The sequence below is a fragment of the Dipodomys ordii genome, unplaced genomic scaffold, assembly GCF_000151885.1.
Source record: "Dipodomys ordii isolate 6190 unplaced genomic scaffold, Dord_2.0 Scaffold17, whole genome shotgun sequence".
NCBI classification, from domain to species: Eukaryota; Metazoa; Chordata; class Mammalia; order Rodentia; family Heteromyidae; genus Dipodomys; species Dipodomys ordii.
Genome location: NW_012267233.1, coordinates 18,161,075 through 18,186,756, shown reverse-complemented (window position 1 = coordinate 18,186,756; position 25,682 = coordinate 18,161,075). Strand labels below are relative to the sequence as shown.

The following is a 25,682-nucleotide window of genomic DNA, read 5'->3' as shown; positions in this document are numbered from 1 at the left end:
CTTGAGCCACAGCACCACTTCTGGCTTTTTTTTCTGCTTATGTGGTGCTGAGGAATCGAACCCAGGGCCTCATGCATGCAAGACAAGTGCTCTACCACTGAGCCACCTTCCCAGCCCTCCTTTCATCTTTTTTGAGACTGAGTCTTAACTATGTTTCTTAAACAGATCTGGAACACTTATGGAGCCCAAATAATGCCTCCTGAGGTCTGGGATTATAGGCATGTGGCAGCATGCCCAGCTGCAAGAAAAGCTTTCTACATCTTAGTTTATAGTTAGGTACTGGGAACATACAGCTCTTAAAGAACTGTACTGTATAAAAAATTCTACAAGTGATTAGATAAATCTGATAGTGCTTTGGGGTAAGGGGGAAAATGGAAACAAGGTTTTAGAGTCTTAACATCTCCATCCCTTTAATAAAGTAGAATTGCTTCAAATTATTAAGAAATTACTCTTTCTGCATTCTCATCTTAGGAAAAAAAAGCTGCATTGGAAAAGGAACGTGAAGAGAGGATAGCTGAAGCTGAAATTGAGAACTTATCTGGCGCTAGACATGTGGAAAATGAGAAACTTACTGAAATACTGGCAGCCAGGGAGTTGGAAATGAAGCAGATTCCGTCTGATGGCCACTGTATGTATAGAGCCATCGAGGACCAGCTGAAAACACAGGACTGCACCCTGACTGTGGCTAAGCTGAGAAGTCAAACTGCTGAGTACATGCAGAGCCACAGGGACGACTTCTTGCCATTTTTAACAAACCCCAATACAGGAGACATGTATACACCAGGTTATTTACTTTTTCTCTATGGTTGGTTAATTGATTAGTTGTTTGTTTTTTTTTAAATTTAAATTTTATTTGAAGTAGTTGTACAAAGGGATTTCACTTGATTATGAGTACAGCACATCTTGATCAATGTCAACCCTTACACTGTTCTTCGCCCATCTTTCTTAATCTCATCTGCACCTTCAAGTTATATATTACCATTTTTACATATGTATATTGAATACAAATGATTGTATTTTCCTGCCCTTCCTCTCTCTATTGATCTGTAGTTATGGTTGTTTTTAAATATATGTCTCCGGTGATAGGACATAACTCATAGAGTCCTTGAGGAAGAGAAAGAATAAAAAAAAATTGGACAGAATTGTTTTCTATAAATTAATATATACATATACACATAAAGTTTTAAGAATATGAGCAGAGAATGATTATTAGTTTCTTCTATTCATTGCAAAATTTAACGTTATTTTCAATAAGCTATAATTAGACATTTCTATTCAAGTAAATTTTGATTTGATGTTTAATGACTTGCCTTATTCTCTATCATAGTTTTGGTTGTTAAAGATAAAATAGTAGAGTGAAGCACACAAGCGTACAAATGAGGGAGAATGGAAGGGATGACAGTCTTTGAGGAAGATGGCAGGTTTGGTAGTGTTAATTGGAGCAAGTCATGTGGCCAGGGTGAGTTCTGGAGAAAGAACAGTTAAGGTTGACTTTCCTTTCATGGAATGTGTTTCCTGCAGAAGAGGGTGAACAGGGTGGAACCTGACAGAATGCAGAAGAATGAGCAGTAGCAACTGATGAGGTCTTTAGCTCTAAGGACCTGTTAGTAGATGGCAAATAGGATTATAGAGATACCTAATTCTATTACCCACTGACCTCTTATGAGTGTTGTATTTGAAATGTTACATATTTCTTAGTGTTTTAGGTCACTATTTTCTAAATGATGAGAATTTGCTCTAGGATGTGAAACACATTTTCCATGTATTTTGTAGAAGAAACATAAGAAATGACTCTTCAGTTGAAACTCCTGAACTAGGGTAGAATATTTCTGACATGATTTGAAGTCAGAAAAAAAGACAAAAGACTTAATTATTCATTCTTTCATTCACTGTTTAGTGAAGATCATTGTGTGCAGGCGTAGTTCTAGGCCCTGGTCTCAACACTGAGGAGTGGTGAATGAGTCAAACATAGGCACCATATTTTCCCTCTAGTTCATCACATAGTTCATCACACATTCTCTTCTGTTTTTTTTGGGTCCGGTCGCGGGGCTTGAACTCTGGGCCTGGGTGCTGTCCCTCAGCTCTTCAGTTCAAGGCTAGCGCTCTACCACTTGAGCCACAGTACCACTTCCGACTTTTTTCTTTTGTCTTATGTGGTGCTGAGGAATAGAACCCAGGGCCTCATGCATGCAAGGCAAGCGCTCTACCTCTGAGCTACCTTCCCAGCCTCTCTCTTCTGTTTTGTGTAGAGAATATATCTGTGGCCCATTTTGACACAGTGTATAAAAAGATAGATGAGCAGATAGGTCTTTGGAAACTCAGATTAGGGCTTTTACTTCTCCTAGGACTAATTGCAAGATTCCTTTCCTTCACTAAGAATGATATTGAAGCAAGTAACATAAGTGCTTCTGAAATAACAAGGAGGTGCTCTTTAATGATGTCTGATGAGAATTTAAACTCATTTGTACTTTACCTAAATTATTTTCTTATATTTCTCATAGGGTTTTGCAGTAAGCCTGATTGTGTAAAGTCTACACATTAGTCTTCTGTTGTATTTTTTGGACAGAGTCTGGGCTTTAGAACACATGTCAAGATAATAACTGTGGTGGCAGTTTTGAGAGTTAGTGCATTGGGTGGGAATAGAGAAATAGTCTTGCTGTGTAGTTTCCAGGCCACAGCTTCTGAAGAAGGAAGATAGGAATACATTGCTTTCCTTTTGGATGGAAAGGTGTTGGAAAGTTGGAGTGAATTAAGTGTGAATCTGGGAAATGGATTAACTTGTAGAGGGAGGTGATGGAAAGGGAGATGTTCATGACTTGGGGCATTTTTATCAGGAATCCTGGGAGCTATAAAAGGGATCTTTTGACACGAGTTAAGACAATTATTAAGTGCTATGTTGTGATGTGTTCTCTGCAGAAGAGTTTGGAAAGTACTGTGATGATATTGTAAACACAGCTGCATGGGGAGGTCAGCTTGAGGTAAGTGTGTAATTATTCATAGTGATTGTAGGTTGTTAAATTATTTCTGAATCTCTTTTGTAGTTTTAGACAGTTTTCAGTTGATTTTAATTTCTCCTGGAAGATTTTTTGTCCTTTTACAATTGCCATTTCTTTTTTTTTTTTTGCCAGTCCTGGGGCTTGAACTCAGGGTCTGAGCACTGTCCCTAAGCTTCTTTTGCTCAAGACTATCACCACTTGAGCCACAGCACCACTTCCGGCTTTTTCTGTTTATGTGGTACTGAGGAATTGAACCCAGGGCTTCATGCATGTGAAGCAAGCACTCTACCACTAAGCCACTTTCCCAGCCACTATTGCCTTTTTTTTGGTCAGTCATGGGGCTTGAACTCTGGGCCTGGGCACTGTCCCTGAGTTCATCAGCTCAAAGCAAATGCTCTACCACTTGAGCCACAGTGCCACTTCTGGTTTTCTGGTAGTTAATTGGAGATAAGAGTCCCAGGGAGTTTCCTGTCCCGGCTGGCTTTGTGATCCTCAGATCTCAGCATCCTGAATAGCTAGGATTACAGGCGTGAGCCACAGGTGCCTGACCACTATCGCCATTTCTTTGCTGACTAAAGAGATTGTTAATATTCTTATGCTTTCAATTAAAGTATGCACCTTGAATAAGTGAAGCACTATTTAATTTTAAATAGCTCAGTGTTAGATTTCTGTGTTTGAGAAGCTTGCTTAAGTTTTTTTTTTTTTTTTTGTCATGGGGCTTGAACTCTGGGCCTATTGTATAAGTTTTTATGTGTGACACTGCTGCTGATATATTCAGTTTTCTGTTTTAAGAGAAATGACTTGATGAATATAGTGTTATGTGTCTGAAACCAGCGATTGAGAGGCTGAGGCAGGATGATTAGCCTGAGCTACAGAACCTGTCAAAAAAGAAAAGGAAACAACAACAAAAGAAGATTTGACTCTAGATAAGTGGCTGATGAAAAATCGCTGTGGGGAAAGTAGCTTCTTTACCTTGGAAGTAGAAAGTGAGCTGGGCATGCTGGTACATAGCTGTAATCCCAGCACTGAAGAAGCCTGAGCAGGAGGATCAGGAGATTGAGGACAGCCTGGGTTGTCTCACTAACAAGGAAGAAATAGAAAATGTTATTTTTATGTGAAATGCAGGTCAATCTTACACAACTGTATTAAATCTTAGGCAGTTTGCTAGTTAATAGTGACTTACCTGAAAGCAGTTAGTTGATGCCTTGAAATTCACATGAGAATGTCATTTGGGTCACTTGAAGTCATTTGGAAGGAGTTTTAGCAAGATTTTTGTTGTTGTTAGTGGCAGTATTGGGGTTGAACTCTGGGCCTTGTACTTGCTCTACAATATGAGCCCATACTGTTAGCCTATTTTGCTTAAGTAAAATTTTTTTGTCCAGGCTGGCCTAGAACACAATCCTCCTGACGTCTGCCTATCTAATAGCTTTGATTACAGGTATGAACTACCTTGCCTTGCCCCAAAACTATGTGGTTTTTTTTTTGTCCCTTCTTTTTTAGGGAATTACTGGGATTTGAATTCAGGACCTCATGCTTGCTAGGCAAGCATTCCCAAGATTACTTTTTAGCTGTAATTAAACAACTCTCATTGTTAAACAAAATATCTAGGTGGACCCAGTGGTGGTGAGCAATCTGGATATTAGAAAGACAGGTGATGAGAAGTCAAGTTCAAGTTCTGATTTTTCCTTGAACTTCTCAGTTTTGGGACCTTGGAGAAGTTAGCCAAATTCTTGAGCTTGAGTTTCTTAATTATTGAATGAGGATAATCACACACTTATTTGGGCTTAACCAATCATATGTGAACACTATATAAAGCAGAGTAAATTTGTAAAAGTTTATAAGCTAAAGTGCTAAATGTAGAATTCTAACCATGTTATTAAATAGTCCTGTGTAATGTTAATTAGTCATCTTGAATCTTCTGTGGCATCTGTGTTTTAAGATGTGTTCAAAATCTTTTTCTTAGCAGTGTTATAGTTGTACCTCTCCACTAGAGGGAGCTGTGTCCATTAGTTTTGTATGTTTTTGTGCTTTTGGAAACTCAGGAGATTTTCATAATAACTTAGGCACATTAGGTTAAAAGACTTGAGTTTTTTTAAAGGATCACAAACTAATAAGAATACTGGAGACTTAACAGTGTAAACTCAGAAAGTCCTTCTAGCACATCTTTTTTTTTTTTTTTTTTTTGGTCGTGGGGCTTGAACTCTGGGCCTGGGCGCTGTCCCTCAGCTCTTCAGCTCAAGGCGAGCACTCTACCACTTGAGCTACAGCGCCACTTCCGGTTTTCTGGTGGTTTATTGGAGATAGGAGTCTCACAGTCTTTCCTGCCCGGGCTGGCTTTGAACCTCGATCCTCAGATCTCAGCCTCCTGAGTAGCTAGGATTACAGGCGTGAGCCACCAGTACCCGGCTCTAGCACATCTTTTGAAGACATTTACTCAGGATCTGTCTGAATTCATTGGAAATAAAAGTTGCTATTTTCACACTAGGATAAACTTACATTATTAATCAAAATTAAATAAAAATCTCTATTATCTGATTTCTAAAGTTAGAAGGAACATTAGGATTTCTAGACCTTGCTTTTTTATACCTTCCATTCTTAGTGTTAAAAAATATTCTTCTAGGGCAGGGAAGTTGGCTCAGTGGTAGAGTGCTTGCCTTGCATGCCTGACGCCCTGGGTTTGATTCCTCAGCACCATATAAGCAGAAAAAAGCTGGAAGTGGTGTTGTGGCTCAAGTGGTAGGGTGCTAGCCTTGAGCTGTAGAGCTGAGGGACAGCACCCAGACCCAGAGTTCAGCCCCCACGACTGACAAAAAAAAAAAAGTGTTCTTCTAGATATAAGAAAAATGTATTTCAAAGGAAACTTTAAAAGCACAGAGTATGGGATTATATTTGTTACCATGCAACAAAGGATCCTTTCTGTATTCTCTCACTTTTTACATTCTTCCACAAGCTTCTAAAAGGACTATATTCTTGATGGTCTTTTTTTTTTAAATGCCAGTAGCTTGAATTCAGGGCCTCACATTTTACTGGATTTATTAAACTCTAGATGTTGCTCTACCACTTGAGCCACATTTCTACTCTGTCTTTTTGATGGCTAATTGGACATACAAATCTCACATTTTTCCAGGGCTGGCTTGGAATCTTGGTCCTCAGATTGCAGACTTCCTCCTGAGTACCTAGGATTACAGGCATGAGTCACCAGTGCCCAGCTTTTGATGTGCTGGGTAATACAGAAAATGTAGAGATTACATAAATGCATAGAAGGTTGATTCAAGGCTGCTAATGGTTGTTATTGTTATTCTTATTGTTATTATTTAATGAACTTAATGCCCTAGAGTTTCTAAGTTCCTCAAATCAGCACAGATTATTTAATTTCTTCATGTTTGACTTTGACAGGTCATTTAATCTTTTTCTGCCTCATATTCAGTGTCATTAAAATACTGCTTGGGTCTGTCCCATAAAGTTACTGTGAAGATTGAATGAGTTCATACAAATAATAATGTATGTAAGTGGGGCTGGGAAGGTGGCTCAGTGGTAGAGCACTTGCCTTGCATGTATGAGGCCCTGGGTCTGATTCCTCAGCACCACATAAGCAGAAAAAGCCAGAAGTGGTGCTGTGACTCAAATAGTAGAGTGCTAGCCTTGAGCTGAATAGCTGAGGGACAGTACCCAGGACCAGAGTTCAGGCCCCACTACTGAAAAAAAAAATGTATGTAAGTACATAGAGTTCTTGGTCATAGTACGCTGACAAAACATTAGTATTAATTTCATTAGTGAGTATTATTCATCAGGCTTTAACCTCCAAGTTATTATTGTTGTTGAGCAGTCCTAGGGCTTCTTAGGCCTGCTAGTCAAGTGCTCTACCACTTGAACCATGCCACTGGGCCTTCAAGTATTTATTGTAGTTAAGAAATTCAAATTATGTAATATGTTAATCAGATGGATTTCATTGTGAACAGTTTGTACACATATCTCATTCTACTCTTGCCTTGACAATTATAGAACGGTGGGTCTCTGCTATTTTTACATTAACATCATCTGAAAAGCTCTTAAAAACATAAACTTCCTGCTGGGTGTGGGTGGCTCTTGTCTATAATGGTATCTATTGAGAAAGCTGAGGTCCGAAGATACGGTTTGAAGCCAGCCCAGGCAAGACAAATCTGAGAGTCTTAGCTTTAACCAGCAAAATGTCACACAGGTATAATTCAAGTGGTAGAGCACCAGCTATGAGCAGAAATGCTGAATGATAGGTTGAGGCTGAATTCAAGCCCCAGAACTAGAACAACAGAAGAAAAATAAACTTCCTGTGTTGTCCTGTCCCCCCGTTGTGGCTGATTGGGTATTGAGCTTAACTAGTGGTATTTAAAAAATACTTTTATTATGAAAATTTTCCAGAGTAATCAAATGTTGAGAGACTAGTATTGCCACCTCCACTTAATTAACTTGGATGTTGCATTTTTTTTGTGAAAATACTGTACAGAGGGGTTACAGTTACATGAGCAAGGTAATGAGTACATTTCTTATCAAGCATTGTTCCCTCCTTTGTTTTTCCCCTACCATCCCTTCCCTCCCTCCTCTTCAACTACACTCTCCTCCCCCCCCCCTAAATTGTAAAGTTCGTTTTTTGACATAGTGTCTTGTACATCTCATTGTTGCAATGGGTCAACCTGTATCCCTATTTAAACAAATTGTTTTTTTCCCTGTTGCATTTTTACAAAGCCATTGTATATCTAAACTTGACAAATTTCTAAAGTCCAGGATTTTGGCATAGTTATGAATAGAGCACATCTTTGCTGTGACTAGTTGCCATGTTTAATATGAATGTACTTCAGTAGTTAGTGATCTGAATAAGATTCACCATTTTATTTTTCTTACTAATGCATCTTTTTTGTCTCCTTGTAGCTAAGAGCTCTGTCTCACATTTTAAAAACACCAATAGAGATAATACAGGCAGATTCTCCTCCTATTGTAGTGGGTGAAGAGTATCCAAAAAAACCACTAATACTTGTGTAAGTATTTTTGCTTTTGTGTAAGAAAATTCTTACAGATCTATTTTTCATGATTAAGACAAGAAAGGAATCTAAAAAAGTTACTTTAGGCTGTGTATATCAGTTAATCAAACAACTATCTTGAGCTGAGTCTATTCTATTTATCTTGTCTTAAAGGCAACTCTAGTACTAGATTTTTGTGTATGAGATAAGAGTAATTTTAAGTCAATTCAAAATGATGAAAAGTTTCAGGATTAGTTTGTATTGCCTTGGTTTGCTAGTGATAGGCCTAACAGTTTCAGCAAGTATAAAAGCTGTAGCATATTCAGATGCGATATCTTCTTTATATTGTAGAAGTATTTGGTATGATTGAGAAAGGGCTTCTGGAATACAGCATGGAGTATTTGATGTTTTTAGTGTTTATTAGCTATTTCTACTTCGATTTAGTATCTCAGCCTTTCCATCTTATCGCCAGTGGTTGAAGCCCTCCAGGTGTGACACTTGCCAAATGGCATTGAACTCTTAAAAAGTTCATGCAGTCTACTGAGGGACACCTCGATGGACTGGCATTTGGAATGCTTGATTTTATATTCCTAATAAGCATTTAGATACACCAAAATATTTTCATCATGAAACTACTCATTCCTTCTTTTTTTTCATTTCAGATATATGAGGCATGCATACGGCTTAGGAGAACATTATAATTCTGTTGCACAGTTGGTGAACACAGCTACTCAAAATTGCAACTAGTTTGTAGTGTTATACAAGTATATGTGTGCTGATCTGACATTCTTATCAAGTGCTAGATTGTTGTCAGTGCTACTGAAAACACAACTACCTTAAGTCAGTTTTAAGAGTAAGTTTACTGACAGGCATTTAGAAATATATTTTTACCAGTGTCCACTTAGTGGTATATTTGCAATTTCGTAAGTCTAAAATTGAGAGCATCCTTTGTTGACTAAGATGGTACCTGTTCTGTGATACTTTTATTTATATAGCATCTCGGACATTCTATTCTTTTTAGGAATAAATTATGTTTTAAATTTTGTCTCCACTACTAAAATTTTCCTAAGTAATCATTTCAATGTAATTTTCCTCAAAGAAGTAAAATGACTCAGTCTCTGTCATTGCTGTGATGTAGTTTGATGATAGCAGATGTAATTAGGGCTCAGAAAGTGGATGTTATTGCTGGGTGTCAATGGCTCACACCTGTAATTGTAGTTACTCAGGAGGCTGAGATCTGAGGGTTGCAGTTCAGAGCCAGTCTGGGCAGGAAAGTCTGTGAAACTCACCTCATAAACTACTCAGAGCACGCTGGAACTGGTGCTGTGGCTCAAGTGGTAGAGCTCTAGCCTTGAGCAAAAGAAGCTCAGGGACAGCACGTAGGCCCTGAATTCAAGCCCCAGGACTGGCAGTAACTTTGGTGCAGCTGGGATTCATGGGGTGATGCTTTTCATTTAGCTCATCAAAGTGCAATGAAAAAGCTTGCTTTAGTGATTAAGAATTTTTAAGGACTGGGAATGTGTCTTAATGGCTGAGTGCTTGCCTTACATGCATGAAGCCCTGGGTTTGATTCCTCAGTACCACGTACACAGAAAAAGACGGAAGTGGCACTTGGCTCAAGTGGTAGAGTGCTAGTCTTGAGCAAAATAAGCTCAGAGACAGTCCCCAGGCCCAGATGTTCAGGGCCCAGGACTGGGAAAAAAGAAAAAAAAAAGAATTTTTAAATACTATATAGTTATGAATCAGTTGTTAAATTTATAGAGATGAGATGTCACGGGTAAACTATATGTTTGCTCTCAGATTTAAGCCTCTGCAGAATTAGAGATTTACCTTTCATTTTTGTGTAACTTTGAAAAAGACCTAAAGGATAACTGTCTTTCTGATGCCTTTGTTATTCTTACTGTTTCTTAGACTTTGGATTAGCGTTAGTGGTATCATTTCTTGCTTCTCTTCCAGCTGGAGGTTTTGGTTTGCTGGTGCATCCTTACCACCACTGGTCAGATTCTTTGCTTTCCTTTTCTCCCAAAGAACATTTTGTGGAAATATTCTCTTACCTTGGGCAACTTGAGGAGTTAGCAGTATAAAAGGGTTGAAGCCCACGTTCAATTCTAATGTTTATTCTATTTTCAGCTTTTTAACAAGATTTTTTTCCATTTTTCTCACTCTCTAGGAATTTAGAAGGGAGCATTGATTACTTTTTTTTTTATTATATAATTGTCATTTTTTTTCCCACTCAAACATTTGAGAATTTTTAGGTTACTTTTACATGGGTAAAGTTAAAAGCAACTATTTGAGAGTGAAGAGTTGTATAGTAAAATCAATATACAATAGTTTTCTGTGAAGAATTTGTCTAGCTCAGATTTCAGATCACTCATAACAGTTTTATTTCTAATATATACATATATGAAAACTTTTTATGTAGAGAAATATTATGAGAAGGAGAACTTTTGGGTTGATTTGTTTTTTCCCCGAGTGAGAAGTACAACTTGTAAGATTTATCGTCAAGTTTTGAATTTGTGCTCCATGTGTAATTTTTTTTTTTTTTTGGGTCAATCACAGGGCTTGAACGTTAGGCCTGGATGCTGTCGCTGAGCTCTTCAGCTCAAGGAGAGCGCTCTACCACTTGAGCCACAGCGCTACTTTCAGTTTTCTGGTGGTTAATTGGAGATATGAGTCTCATGGCATTTCCTATCTGGGCTCTTAACCTTGATCTTCACTTATCAGCCTCTTGAGTAGGTAGGATTACAGGCGTGAGCTACTGGTGCCCGCCTTCCATGTGTAATTTTTATGAATGAATGTGAGGTTTATAGTCAGTCTCATGCTGAGCAGGTATTAGTGTGAGAAGCTGATATGTGGAGACTGGGCAAGTAAGTCTTTCCTGAAGGGATTCCATTGCTGCAAATTCAAATCCATTCTACCTGCTAAACACTGTATTTTAAAGGCTGCCTGTTTTGTAAACAGTTATCTGAATTTCAGGAAAGTTTAAAATTTATAAAAGAATAAAATTGTAAAATACTTAAACGATTTGGATTTACTTTGAAGTGTCATCTGTTACTTTTAATATATCAGCATTAAGTTGTACTAAAACAAATGCTATGAGAGCTAATTATTGTAAATTCTATCTCTATCACATAACTTGTTGATTATTTAAAATTAACTATTGGTGGTGTTTTTGTTGGTGTTTTGACAAGAAGACTTATAATTTTTATCTTTTTTATAATGTCCAGTAACAAGTGTGAACAAAACTTAATTTGGTCAACTTCTGTTCTTTAATGTTATTTCAGATAAAGATCTTTTTAGCCATACCTAAAAAAAGCCTTTAAAAAACATGGCAACGCTTAATATCAAAACAACATATACTAATTTAGTTTGTTGTATGATGATGACATAATAGAAATTACTTGAGCTTTCTTTTGTCCTAACTTGGAAGAGTATATATCAAAATGAATGTGTTTTCAACTCAGAATTATCCACTTAAATATGTTTACAACTTGTATAAAGCATAAATGATTGTGTAACTATAGTGAGCAATGTACCTTTGCTCCTATCACCTGATGTTTGCCAAATAAGAATAAATAATGGATAGATTATACCAACATTTGTTTAAATTGTCATTCTTTAACTATTTTAGAACTTAGAAATAGATAAAACTTACTGTGCTTTAGAATTGTATGCACTCTTATTTTGTCTCATCTGTAATTGAGTATAATACAGATTCTCCCATTGAAGAGAATTTGAATCAATATGAACCTAGCATTATGCCCACAGTAGAGGGAGATTATAAGGGAATAGCTATGTAACTAATATAGAAGCTTAGGGTGTTTCAGGATAATGAAGGTTATTTAGGTAAATAAATTCTATGGTTAGTCTTAAGATTTATGAATATGGCAATAAACATTTGTGTGCAAGGCAGTGGAGCAATTGGAGACTGGTATTTTGAAGTTTGGGCTGCTACTCAATTATACTTTAGGACCCAAGTTATTGGCAGTTGTCACATTCATAAACTATCCTAGGAGAGATTCTGGAAGGACTCATTCCAGCAAATCAGTTCCCCCCCCCCTTTTATTTCATTACCTGAAATTAATCACATGGCCTCCCCCAAATAGGAGAGAGCTCAGAAATCTCTGCTGCATTAACACTGGTGACTGGCTCCTCCTTGAAATTCTCTTTCCCTAATGCTGCTCTTCATTCTCCTAAGGCTCCATTCTAATCTGAGCCATTTCCTTTATTATCCTTAGCTTATTTCCCTCACATTCCATCAGAGCTTCCCAGCTGCTGTGCTGATCGTGACCCAGAGGAATATTTTGTTTGGCCAGCACCATGATCTAAAAACAAAAATAAAAATTAGTTGGTAGTATTTAAGTAATAGGGGAATTTCATTTAAAAATCCGTATTTCCTGCTTCTCAAAAAAGAAAACCAATGAGATGAGCTGTCAACATGAAGCCAGGAATTTGTCTAGAAGGCGCTCAGCCAGAGCTGAGTGATTGTCCACTTTAGACAGGACACATGCGGTTTCTACTCCCTGAAACAATCTGTGTGGTCTACTAACTTACATTTTTTTTTGTTTGTTGCAGTCCAAAATGCTCTTTTCCAAGCCGTAGTCTTGTCATTGTCTTATACCATGCTTCCTTCTGTCCCCTCTTGATTTAGTAACCCCCTCAAATAGACTCTAGATGTTTAGCAACTTACTGGATGGACTTTAATTATTTTGGTAGCAGTTGAGAGAACCTTTTTCAGTGACCCTGGCAAAATTAAGAACTGGCGATTGTCTGTCTCAGAAATCACTTTGTTGCCTACAGTTGGTGAAGTACTAACTGATCACCATTCTCTTATCCAGCACTGTGGACAGACACTCACTCTCATTTGCACACCTCTAACTAGCAAAGATTACCTGAGTACGCAGATATCTAAAGAGGAGGTGGAAGAGTGATGAAGAGCAGAAAGGGACGGTAAAAGCACACAGGTGGCACAGGGGACATACCTCGGTGTACTGGGCCTTGTATCAGCACCAAGGGTGGAGCTGACACACCCAAATTTGTGAAGGAGAAAATGGAGATCTACATTTGTGAGGCTGTACAAAACAAATCTTTTTTATTGAGTTATGTATATGCCAGGCAGTGGATGGAGTACTTTAAAGCCAGAAACTTACCTATTCCCCACAGAAGTGGGGGTTTGGTATTTTCATCCTGATTTTTTTTTTTTCCAGACTTGGGGCTTAAACTCTAGGCCTGGGCGCTGTCACTCAGCTCTTCAGCTCAAGGCTAGTGCTCTACCACTTGAGCCACAGTGCCATTTCCAGTTGTCTGAGTAGTTAATTGAAGAGTCTCATAGACTTTCTTGCCTGGGCAGCCTTTGAACCGCGATCCTCAGATCTAAGCCTATTTCCATGTTTAAAATGTAAGTGAACCAAGAGAAACCCAATGCCCTTCTTTATTATAACATGTAGAAGTTTTATTTTTACAGTAGTTTTTAAGTACATAGAGCATCTGCTCATGTTTGAAAACCCAAGTTTCAGACCACACTTTAATCACTAAATAAGCTTGCCAAACAAAAGAAATGAGTGCATTGGTTTGTACCATAAGTGGTATCCATGAGTTCCTGTTTTTTATGCATTCTTCAGCTTTCAGATTCCTTTAATTTGTCACAAGGATCCTGGTTACAGCCAGAATTAGCTTTTTTATTTTTTTCCTTCTAGTAGTGGGACTTAAATTCAGGGCTTCAGCTGTAGTTGGCTTTTTCACTCAAAGCTGGGGCTCTATGACTTGTGCCACATCTCCAGTCCGGAATGAATGTTGCTGGTTAATTAGGGCTCGATTCAAACTACAGTCTTCCAGGTCTAAGTCTCCTGAGTAGCTAGGATCACATACGTGAGCCACTGCAACCAAGTTGACTAGGTTCTTTGATACTGTAATGCTAGCAAATGGAACAAGTCTCTGTGTTGTTAAAATTAATGATTGTTTTAATATTAAGATATTCAAGGTTCTAAGATGCAATGTATTTTCACATTCTCACAGTAGGTTATACTTTATCATCATTAGCTATTTCCCATACAATCTCAGTGGAATAGACTGTTATTCTCTCTTCTTTTACTGATATGAAGAGAGATATATAGCCAGTGTGACAGATTTGCTGAAGTTTACATAGTAAATTGTTAACTGTCTGTATTAACATCCAACATTAGGTTCCTGCATTGAGTTCACAGGCCAGTGTTATTTTAAAACACTGGTGATTTTTCAATTTTCCTGCCAAATGGATGGATTTCTGGTTTCTGGGAAAGCTCTGGATACCGACATTCCACGAGGCAGCAGAGTTCAGCAGCCTTTTCATTTGCAGCTGCCCAACCGTAGGGATATTTTTAAGATGCAGATCAAAACTGAAAATTTTTGAGATAGCAAAACTTCCTTAACTATCTGGATTCCTGGGTTTCTCATGTCTTAATAACCTTGGACTTCATACCACAGAGCTATCAATTATCCCCAATTCTCATCTCTACTTAACATCCTAGGTTGTCTTCATGCTATCTTAGATCAGTGCTGCCTACAATCTTACCAATGTTCTATGACATGTCCTTTCAAATATATCCCTTTTATTTTCTGTCACCTAGAATGATTGCAGTCCCTGTTTCTAGTCTTGCCTCTTTGGCCTGACCTTCCTTTGTCCCACTAAAATGAAGTGCCAGAAATGCAAATAGGACTATTGCCTTTCTGTAGTGTGTATCTTTTTAAAAATCCTGTGTTGATGACAAGGCTTTATTTTAAAATGTTTTTATTGTAAATATAGTGTACAGAGGGGTTACAGTTACATGAGTAAGGTAATGAGTACATTTCCTATCAAGCATTGTTACCTCCTTTGTTTTTCCCTTACCATCCCTTCTCTCCTCACCTCCCCAACTCCTTCCTCCCTTCATTTTCAACATAGTGTCTTGTACATCTCATTGTTATAATGGGTCAACCTGTATCCCTATTTAAACATTTTTTTCCCTTCCCCTCCCCAAATTAGAAAATTGTATATATAAGATACAAGGCACCAGAATCAAATACAGTGAAAACAGGGGTTATACCATGGGGGAAGAACATACAAAAGAAACAAAAAAAAATCACATAGTACATCATACGTACGTTAAAAACAATAGCAAGAAAGAAAAAAAACCACTTGTGTCCCTGTCTTGGGGTTCATTTCGCTTAACATCTTATATGGATGACAAGGTTTTGATGCCCTATAAAAACACTTCTGGCTGTAAAGTGATCCCTCTTCCAGGGATAAGCCAGTTTTCAGAGATAAAGTTTGTAGATGGGGTCAGGCTCCTCCATCTGGTCCACATACCCCAGGAAGCAGTATCTGCTTTAATCATCCCAATGTCAGTACCAGACAATTAGGCAGACCTCTCTGCAATTATTCAAACTAGCCAGTCCTAAACCATTTATCCTGCTCTGCTTTGTCTTTCCTATAGAAACCCCAGTAAATGCTCAGGTCTAGACTTTAACTGCCTTCCTCCCACAGCCCACTGAGCTGTTACACCTTATGCCCCATACTGGCCTTTTTGTTTGTGTGTGGTCTTGGGCAGTCTATGGTGTCTGTGGTTTCTAAGCATTTAAATGTAAACTTGATAATCACTCCCGTGTCTGTGAGTCTTATCTACTCTACTAAAACAGGGTCATAGTCTTCATTACTTCAAGTTTTCAGTGGCTTCCCATTCTCTTCTTATTGTGGGAAGACTTTCTTGGTTGGTCCTAAGTACCTCTCTGCTGTCACTTCCTTTACACTTATGCACTAAAATTACTTACATTTTCCCTTGCCCTCTGTACTTCATACCTGTAAGTGCTTTAGTCATGTCTGTTATTTAGATGCCTTACCTTTCACATTTATTTAACTGGTTAGTGCCATCAACAGCAGCCAATCTTTCTGGCACGTCAGATCAACTCTTTGCTACTTTGTATTCCCATGTAAGCTAGCTTTTTTTCTTTTTTCTTTTTTGGTCATGTTGCAGTCTTGGCCTCATGAGGCAAGTCGACATTATAATCAGGTCAATTATCTGTCTTGTCCATTACTGTGTTCCTAGTACCTTGCGTTGTAATGTTGCTTGCATGTAGTGGTTCTTGGTAAATAGTTGATGAAATATTGATCTAACTTTAGGTGAAACTCTTCAGTATCTAAAGGAGATCTGTTTCCAGCTCTCATGCCCTCATGGGTATTACCATCAGCAGATGCGTATTACACTATACACTCTTCACACATACTTTTTATTTTGTATTAGTCCTGAGGCTTGAACTCAGGGTTTGGATGCTGTGTATGAGCTGTTTTTGCTTATTGCTAGCGTTCTACCATTTGAGCCACAGTTCCACTTCTGGCTTTTGGTGATTAATTGGAGATTAAAGTCTTAAGGACTTCCCAGGCTGGCTTCAAACTTCAATCCTCAGGTCTCAGCCTCCTGAATTCTTAGATAGACTTCATCTTTTTAATGCCAGTCTTGGGGCTTGAACTCAGGGTGCGAACACTGTCCCTGAGCTGTTTTTTGCTCAATGCTAGTGTTTTACCACTTGAGCCAGAGCTCCATTTCCAGCTTTTTTTTTTTTTTTAGCTTTTAGTGAAGATAAAAAACTACCATGATATAACCCCTGTTTTCACTGTATTTGATGTTGGTATACTTTATGGAGGAGAAGGGAAAAAACAAATTGTTTAAATAGGAATACAGGTGGACCCATTGCAACAATGAGATGTACAAGACATTATGTCGAAAAATGAACTTTACAACTTTGTGGGGGGAGGGAGATGGGAAGGGATGGGAAGGGGAAACAAAGGAGGAGGCAACAATGCTTGATCTTGTAACCCCTCTGTATGGTATTTTCACAATAAAAAAATAATAAAAAACAAACAAAAAAAACCTACCAGACTTTCCCCCAGGGCTGGCTTCAAACTATGATCCTCAGATCTCAGCCTACTGAGTAGCTAGGATTCTAGACATGATCCATGGCACCCAGCTTTCATACATCCTTTAAAAAGAATCTCTAAATTACTTATAATACCTGCATTTCCAATGCTATGCAATAATTATTATACTATATTTTAAGGGAATAACAAAAAATTGTCCACCTTTACAACAGACGCTTTTTCTGAATATTTCTGGTATGGTTAGTGGAGTCACAGATACGGAAGTATGACTGTTGTGTACGCCTTGCACAGTGCCTGACACACAATGGCTGCTTGATACTTTTAACTTCAGAAACCCTCAGTTTTCTTTTTTCCTATGTTTGTACAAATGTACCACTGATATGGTTGGTGCTCTCTCAAACAATACCTAAGCTTAATTTGTCAATTCTACTTAGTGAATAGGGATGCTCTGAGAGATTGCTATTAATGCAGTTTAGTATAAGAAGGGAGATATATAAATATAGAAAGTATAAGTGCTAGACTGGAGTCACTTAAAATCCTCTTTAAACATAGATATGGAAGTAGTTAATTCTGCCTGGAGAAAAGGTCACAGTTCTAAGGAAACAATGGCTGAAAATATTTAATCAGCTTTCCAAAATGATTAGGAACACTTAGAGAGGTAGAAAAGTTATATGAACAGAATAAAAAGAGGAGTATTCCTGAACAGCAACTGGCCTAAGAGCAGAGCAAGGGTTGTGAAAGGCAGCAGCCAAGCATAGAGTTGGGCCTGGCTGGTGAGGCTTAGTGTCATATAGTAATTGAGATTTTTAACTTAAAAGCAGTATGGAGGATGGAAAGACATTTTGTTAGTGGTATGACTTTATTGCAGAAAGTTGATGATGACACTAACAGTAGAGAAAGCAAAGTAGTCTACATAGAAGCAGCATGACTGCACAATGACACCAGTAGTTGAAAAAGGAGCAGACAGAATATCAAAGTGATGGTGTGGTGGATTTACACTGAGTCAACTTAGTTGAACTCTGACTTTATATCCAAATATGCTCTCCTGCACAATTGCAAACCAGTTCTGGCTATGTGAGACATTATGGATTCAATAATCTCATCTGTAAAGTGACATTGGAAAATTAGTGCCACTGGTGTAGAGGCTAATGTCATACATACCTGCTGATTTACTGGCTTACTCATTGGAATGAATTTATGCTTGAGCCTGAAATTTCTCCTATTTCTGCCAGTTTTCAGCTTCACTAGGTGTTGGGCAGGCCCAGCTTCAGGCCCTAAAGCAATAACTGTGTTACCATGAAATAAGGTCAGAGTCCTAAAATATATATCCCATAGTCGGCACACTTTCTAGTTATTTTCTAATTATGATGGAATATAAAATTTACAATTACAACTAAGCCATGTAACAGTTTGGGAAGTGAGCCTTCCAGTATATGTTAGAAAAGGGACTGTTAACTGGAGGCTTATGTCCCCTCAGGAGAGGTTTGCTGGTGAGAGTTGAATAAAGGTGAGGGAAATATTGGAAGCTAGAAGAAAGGTGACTCCTGGTATACCATAGCAGAATTCAGCAATGCTGGCAGCATTAAGAGTGGAAAACAATATATCTTATATGGGTGATGTAAGCTAAGGAAGGAGTGCTCTAGGCAGAATGCTAGAAGTGCTGTGAGTGTTCCTTTACTGGCCTAGAATAAAAGATAAGAGAGGCAACCAAGAGGCAGAGATATTAGATATAAAAGAATTATAACTTTTTGAGTTTGAAAAATGAAACTCTCATTCCAGACCTCTCCAGATAAGAAATGAGGCTACAATTCACAGAGGAAGTCTAGAGAACTATCTGAAAAGTGAGGTACAAGTTGAAGCAAAGGTCTGACTGTTGAAACTTGTGATTGGACCTCAGGAAGACTAAAGATGCCAGTGAATGGTAGGGTGTCTAAGAATCTTAAAAATATAATCCTACATGAGAACTCATGGTACAGAAGGGCCATGTCCAAGGGATTTGTCTGATGGAGTGAACTATAAACTTGTTTCAACAGAGAACACTGAAGTTTCTGTTTGTTTTGCTAGGGTTTGAACTTGAGCTCTTGCTTCTTGTTCATGCTGCCTATTTGGCTGGCATGCTTGCATTTGAGCCATACTTTCAGTCCAGCTGGCTATTTTGGAGATGGAGACTTAACAGACTTCTTTGCCCAGGATGGCTTCAAACCCTGATCCTCTGCATTTCAGACTCATTAGTAGTTTGGATTACAGATGTGAGCCACTGCTGCTCTTGTTAAACGAATACCAGTTTGGAATATAGAGGACAGTACACAAATGAAAAGATAAGGTATGATTGATAGAAATGTAAAATGGTACTAATTACAGTGGAAAACAGCCTGGAAATGCCTCAAAACAACAAACATAGTTATACCCTGTGACCTAACAATTTCATCCCTAAATGTGTACCCGAGAGAAATGAAAATGTGTGTCTATTCTTGCATAACAATGGTTATATAAACACTCATAAGAACCAAATCGCCCACATATTCCTCAACAGTAGAATAGATAAATATGTAGTTTATCCACATCATAATGGAGTATTATTTTGTAATGGAAATAACTGAAGTACTGGTACATTCTATAACATGCATGAACATGGAAAACATTATTTTAAGTTAAAGGGGGTAGTCAGAAAAGACCACATAATATATATTATTCCATCTATATAAAGTGCTCAGAACAAGCAAATCTGTACAGAAATAAAAAGTGTATTCGTGGGTTTGTGGATATAATACAGTGAGGGGGTCTTGTCTAGCATGCACAAGACTCTTCCCAACACTGAAAAAAAAAAGATTAGTGGTTGCTTAGGAATTCTGTGTGGGTAGAGGGAATTAGTGATTGCTAAATGCTATAGGCTTTAGGGGTATGAAAAGCTAAAATTGATTGTGGTGATTGTTGCACAACTTGGTGAAAAACCATTGAATTGTACATTTTAGATGGGTGGTTATATGGCATGCAAATTATATTTTAATAAAGCTGTTACAGAAAAATCCTGTAAGTCTTTGAATTCTTGAACATCTATAAACTGAAAGCAATTTGAAAAATGTACTTGGCAAACATGGGCTATATTTTATGCACAAGAAAAGAAATTCAGACAGTAAAATGGAGTCCAAAGAGGGAAAACCAAGAGCTAATTCTAGGCAGTAGTAATGTCTTAATTCAGGAACTGACAACATGTGCCTAGTTGGCTTTCAGAACTGTTGTGAACCAGTGCCTGCCTGCTTTGTCCATTGGTTCCCTCCCCTCTCCCTCCAGCTTTTTTTTTAATCGACTAATCTGGCTTGTCCAATGTTTGTTTTGCCTATTATTTATTCTAGTTGTGTGGAGACAGATTACTTCTTCTTACTTTATAGATTCATAGATCTTCTCACCTCAAGATAAACTTTATTTGGGCTGTACTCATTGAATTACCCCTCAGGAGCAATGCCTATCTCTGGACCTGATTTAAATTTAGATAATAGATTAGGAAGACAGGTAGTTCTTGAGGAAAAGTGACTATTTCTTTTTCTTTTTTTTTCATGTGAGAGGAATGTGAGTGCTTTATGTTCACAGTAGACTGGAATTTAAAACACATCTCAGTTTATTTTATTCTTTTTTGTCCTTGCACTCCAGAAACAGAAGCTAATGCTTAATTCCTAAGAAAGACTGGCAGGCCTCACTGACTTGTTTCTAATCAACTGATTGTGGCATGATATATGATGACACATGATCTCTGAAGAAATTAGATCATAAAAGTCCTAGCTCCCTCCCAGTTTCTGTGTAGAAACCCTTACCCTGTGCACCAAGCTGCCATGTTGGAAGGAAGCCCAAGCTACATGTCAAGGCTGAAAGTCCTAGCTAATAACTGGCATCTACCGAAGGTGTGAGTAATGAGCCTTCAGGTGATATCTGTACCCAGTCTTTACACTATCAGAGCTGTTGCCAAATGAACCATTAAGATTTGTGAATAAAACTTATTTTAAGCCTTTTATGCTTCCTCCCATTTGGTTCTTCCCTTAATGGTCCCCTTTTGATATTTACATCATTTTGATCACGTTTAAATTCTATGTATGAGAAAACATAATAGTTGTCTTTCTGACAGAGAGTGAGAGGTTATGATTGAAGTATTCGTGTATTGAGCTTATATCCATGTATGAAATTGAATAATGAAACCCATTAAATTGTAAAAGAGAGGATGATTAGTAATAACAGAAACTAACACAGTGTGTGAACTTGACAAAAGTACATTAAATGCGTGCATGGAAATTTTGCAGTAAAACTGCTCTGGATATTAGTATACATTAATTTAAAAAAATTGCTCCAGGTCCAGACATTGAATTTGGTTATTATTTGTCCAAAGTTTTACTTTTTTCTTAACATCCCTTTGACTTTCTTCCTCTTTACTCTTGCAGTGCTGGAATCAAATCCAGGGTTTTGCACTTGCCATGTAAGTGCTCTACGGTAGAACTACATCCTCAGCAACAGTTTTGTCTTCTTAAATTAATGTCCTTCATTTTCTGGCAAAACCTTTTGTCATTTTCTCTATAGAATTCCTATACAATTTTCTGTGTTCTCAATTTGACTAAATACTTGCCTAAGAAGAGAATTGGTTTTGTGCTGGTAATGGGGCTTGTATTTAGAGCCTAAGCCCCATCCCTTAGATTTTTCCGCTCAAGGCTGGTACTCTACAACAGTACTCCACAGTTCTGCTTCCAGCTTTTTGGTGCTTATTTGGCGATAAAAGTCATGCAGACTTACCTGCCTGTTGGCTTCCAACCTTGATATGCAAATCTCAGGCTACTGAGTGAGTAGCTAGTGTTACAGGAGTGAGCCACTGGCATATGGCTCCTGAAAAGGATTTTAAATTGCTTTCTGGTCCATATACATATATACATATACACATACATGTATATATTACAAGATTAGATTTTAAAGGTGTGATTAGATTTAGATTCGAATTTTTAGGCAAGAATGCTTCATAGGTAGAATTTGGTATTTTATCTTATCTTATAATAAGGCTTATAATACATTATTTTCTCAGTGTTAATGACAGTTGAAATGGATTTATGTGTTTCAGTTATTGACCTGATCACTTTATGAAGTTTTTTCTAACAACTTTTAATGTAAAAATTTTGGCTCCAAAGTTATGATCTTTGTATAGATTCTTTATTTCATCAGCATTTACAAAAATGAATTTTTTTTATTTTTTTGTCGGTTGTGGGGCCTGAACTCTGGGCCTGGGCGCTGTCCCTCAGCTCTTCACCTCAAGGCTAGTACTCTACTACTTGAGCCATAGCGCCACTTCCGGCTTTTTTTTTTCTTTTTCTGCTTATGTGGTGTTGAGGAATTGAACCCAGGGCCTCATGCATGCAAAGCAAGCACTCTACCACTGAGCCACCTTCCCAGCCCAACAAAAAATGAATTTTTATACCTATTTTCTCTTCCTTTTTATTAGCTTCAAATTTCTTCTATGAATAAGGTATAGATACATATGCATAGTTATTTTTATATGTCTACATTAAAAATATATAATAAAGCTCAAAACGGTATAAAGTATTTTTATTTTTTTATCTACTTATCTATTTACCTATCTTTATTTATTTGTCTGTCATGGGGTTTGAACTCATGGCCTAAGTGCTGTCACTGAACTCTCCCCTCCCCCATTCAAGGCTAGTGCTCTACCACTCTGAGCCACAGCATCATATCCAGTGTTCTGGTGACTAATTGGCAATAAGAGTCTCATGGACTTTCTTGCCAAGGCTGGCTTTGAACAGCAATCCTCAGATCTCAGCCTCCTGAGTTGCTAGGATTATGGGCATGAGCCACTGGCACCTAGTTTCTAAAATACACACACACACACACACCACACACACGTATTTTTTATTGTGAAAATACTGTACAGAGGGGTTACAATTACATGGGCAAGGTAATGAGTACATTTCTTATCAAGCATTGTGGTTTCCCCTTCCCATCACTTCCCATTTCCCATTCCCCTCCCCCTCCCACCCCCCCCCGCTAAAATATTTTTAAAAAGAACTTTTTTAACTATTAGATTTTACTCAAATGCTGTTTTTCCTGTAAAGAAATAATAAATGCCTGATTCTTTTTTCATTTATCAACCAGTTGTCCTAGAAACTCCTATTGGGTTTGATGAGTTTCCTTTCAAACAAAGTACAATTATGGATAGATTGTAAATATAATGTGAGAAGCACACCCATCTAAGTTCAAAGGATGGACTTAGGAGATAGCAATAAAAGCAAGATTTTAATGATGGTCTTACAAGATCAAGCATCTCTTGTATTGCAGGCATGCTTTGGGTGATTGCAAGAAGCAATTTTATACTTAGCATGGGGGGATCCCTCCACAATTCCTCATTGATCTACCATGGGGTTTACATTCCCTGCTGAGTGTCACCTCAGTGACACATTACTCTCAACTGGGTAATTTGAATACATATACCTCCTGTGGTTAGTTGAATTTTAGAAGCAAATTTAGGCTTTCTCCTCCCTGCCTGCCTTCCTTTTGTAATAGGAAGTCTATTCTGGGCATGTGTTTTCTGCTATATATACAGTTTCTATCCATTTTCTCATTTTATTTTATTATAGTCCATCCCCTCCCTTGCTAATTGGCTCCCTTCTAATTGGTCCTGTTTGTCTGTAGGCTTTTTAATGAATGAATTTTGCCATGTCCACAAGTCACTCTGCAAGAAAGCTTCTGGTCAAATGCCTTGTTTTAATGGACCACTCCTGACTTTATTTCTAATACATAAGTAGAAATGACACAAGGGAATCTCCCGTGTCACTAATGTATGAAAAAATACCATTAAGAATTCTTAGATTTTGATATTTTGATGTATTTCAGTCTGCTCTTAGATTACTCTTTCTTTCTTTATCCTCATATTAAATTGGAAGATTCTAGAAGATGTATTCTGTGTTCTTTCAATGTGGTCTCATTCATCTTTAAATAGCTGCCATGTGTTGGGAATAAGTATCTAACACTTGCCTCACATACTTCCTACCTAAAGCTATACCAGCTATTTCTTTTCTCTACCTTTTACCTCAGAATGTCTTCGCCTCTATGACATATCAGTTCTACAATTAGGGATTCTAAAAAATGAACAATGAAGAGCCCTACTAATAGTTATCATTTTTAAACACCTCGTCAAAATCATGGCTGAGAGGTTGTTAATAAGAGTCATGAAGGGTGGTAACCACGCTAAGATTGTTACTTTGAATGGGAAGAAGATAACGAAGATGCCCACATCGCTAGAAAACCTGACTGGCTTAAGGAGCCTAGACTTTCAAAATAACCAAATTTTTAAAGTGTGTCCACAGCTGAGCACCTTGACCCAGGTGAGGAAGCCTATTTCATTTTGGATTGAGAATGGAAAAATAGAGATAAAAAATGGTGAGAGACAGAACAATAAGACCAATTTATGTCTCTGGAGGCTTAGTTTAGAGTGTTGTTGGATAGGCACCAGGAGTCTTTCTCACTTAGGGAATTACATGTGGTGTAAGGCAAGAAGATGTTTCCTTTTATTCCTATGCTCTTTGGCCCACATCTGGAATCAGGGGATTAGGTCTCCACCACACGCCTCTTCCTGGAGGCTAACATCTGGAAAGGGGCAGGAGGCCTAGATCTGCTTGTCTACCTTGGGGGCTCACATCTGGAATTAGACTTGAGGATCCAGAAGAAGCTGTTTCACCCTTGGGACTGTCCTGAAGCTTTTTTTGTATGGAATAAAGAGACATTTACATCCAGGAAGGGAGTTCCTTTTCAATTTCCTAATTCTGGCTGAAACTTTGAAATGGAGCCTTGGCAGGAATAGGAAGGAAGGGACATTTATTTCTTCTGAAATGGTCTTTAGAGGAAGGCTAATATTTTACATAAAGAATACCCTTCTTAAAAAGCAACAATTGACATGAATGAATCCCAGATGCTTGTGTTAGACATTTCTGCCTAGCAATGTGAAATTCCAGCTGTTAAAAATCTTGAGGTTGAGAGACAGCAGGGGATATTAACATTACAGTTTTCTTTTTTGCTTGCTTCCAAATTGTCATCTGCACTGAAAGAACCTGTACACAGCGAAATTACCGCAGCTTGCTTATTTTTGGTGAAGGGTTACAAAGAGTAAATTTCTATTTTCTTATCTTCACCCAGACTTGTAACTTATAGTAGTATCTCTAGAAGAATTAGGGTAATATTCCTAAATTCCCTCTACTACAAAAAGTGCATTTGGAATTACATGACACCAAGGGCTCAGACTATTCTAATGGGACAGATGAGTTTCTATGTAAAATAATTTAGGATATTAGTTCATTTAAGTTATGAACTTAATCTCTCCTTCAGCTTAAATTTATTTCCATTAAAGTAATATTGCCCATTGGTTTAAGAAAAAAACTACAATAAAAAGCTAATTTTTCTCTCAACCTTGGTCTGCTCTCCATATGTAATTACTTTTATTTCTTTTTTCTTGACTTATGCATTTTATATATCACCTTGCTTCATCTTCCAAAGATAGTTGTCAATATCTACTTTCTCCATAATTATTAGCTTCCATTTTTAGGATTTTTTTTTTACAAGTAGGGTCTCATGCCTTTATCTGGGCCAGCCTCAAAACATGATACTGCTCTCTCTCTCTCTCTCTCTCTCTCAATCTCTCTCTCTCCCCTCTCTCCCTCCCTCCCTCCCTCCCTCCTTCCCTCCCTCCCTTCCTTCCTTCCTTCCTTCCTTCCTTCCTTCCTTCCTTCCTTCCTTCCTTCCTCCCTCTCTCCCTCCCTCTCTCGCTCA

The 25,682-nt window shown here is 37.9% G+C and overlaps 2 protein-coding genes across 5 annotated transcripts in view; both read left to right on the top strand.

Annotated features, from left to right (window-relative positions):
* The window catches only part of Otud6b (OTU domain containing 6B), a 31,813-nt gene extending 10,949 nt beyond the window's left edge, over nucleotides 1–20,864 (top strand). For 2 of the 4 annotated variants that reach the window (XM_013012549.1, XM_013012547.1), the window contains 4 exons: nucleotides 472–784; nucleotides 2,917–2,978; nucleotides 7,899–8,005; nucleotides 8,650–9,249. In XM_013012549.1, the coding sequence (XP_012868003.1) occupies nucleotides 472–784; nucleotides 2,917–2,978; nucleotides 7,899–8,005; nucleotides 8,650–8,734 (567 nt within the window). In that variant the 3' untranslated portion in view covers nucleotides 8,735–9,249. Of the gene's footprint in view, nucleotides 1–471; nucleotides 785–2,916; nucleotides 2,979–7,898; nucleotides 8,006–8,649; nucleotides 9,250–20,525 lie in introns of those variants that run through there. The other 2 variants (XR_001174926.1, XM_013012548.1) reach the window with 2 other exon arrangements.
* Nucleotides 20,865–24,061: 3,197 nt separating this feature from the next.
* The window catches only part of Lrrc69 (leucine rich repeat containing 69), a 69,850-nt gene continuing 68,229 nt past the window's right edge, over nucleotides 24,062–25,682 (top strand). Inside the window, exon 1 of the mRNA XM_013012453.1 lies at nucleotides 24,062–24,244. Within this exon, the coding sequence (XP_012867907.1) occupies nucleotides 24,062–24,244 (183 nt within the window). The remainder of the gene's footprint in view (nucleotides 24,245–25,682) is intronic.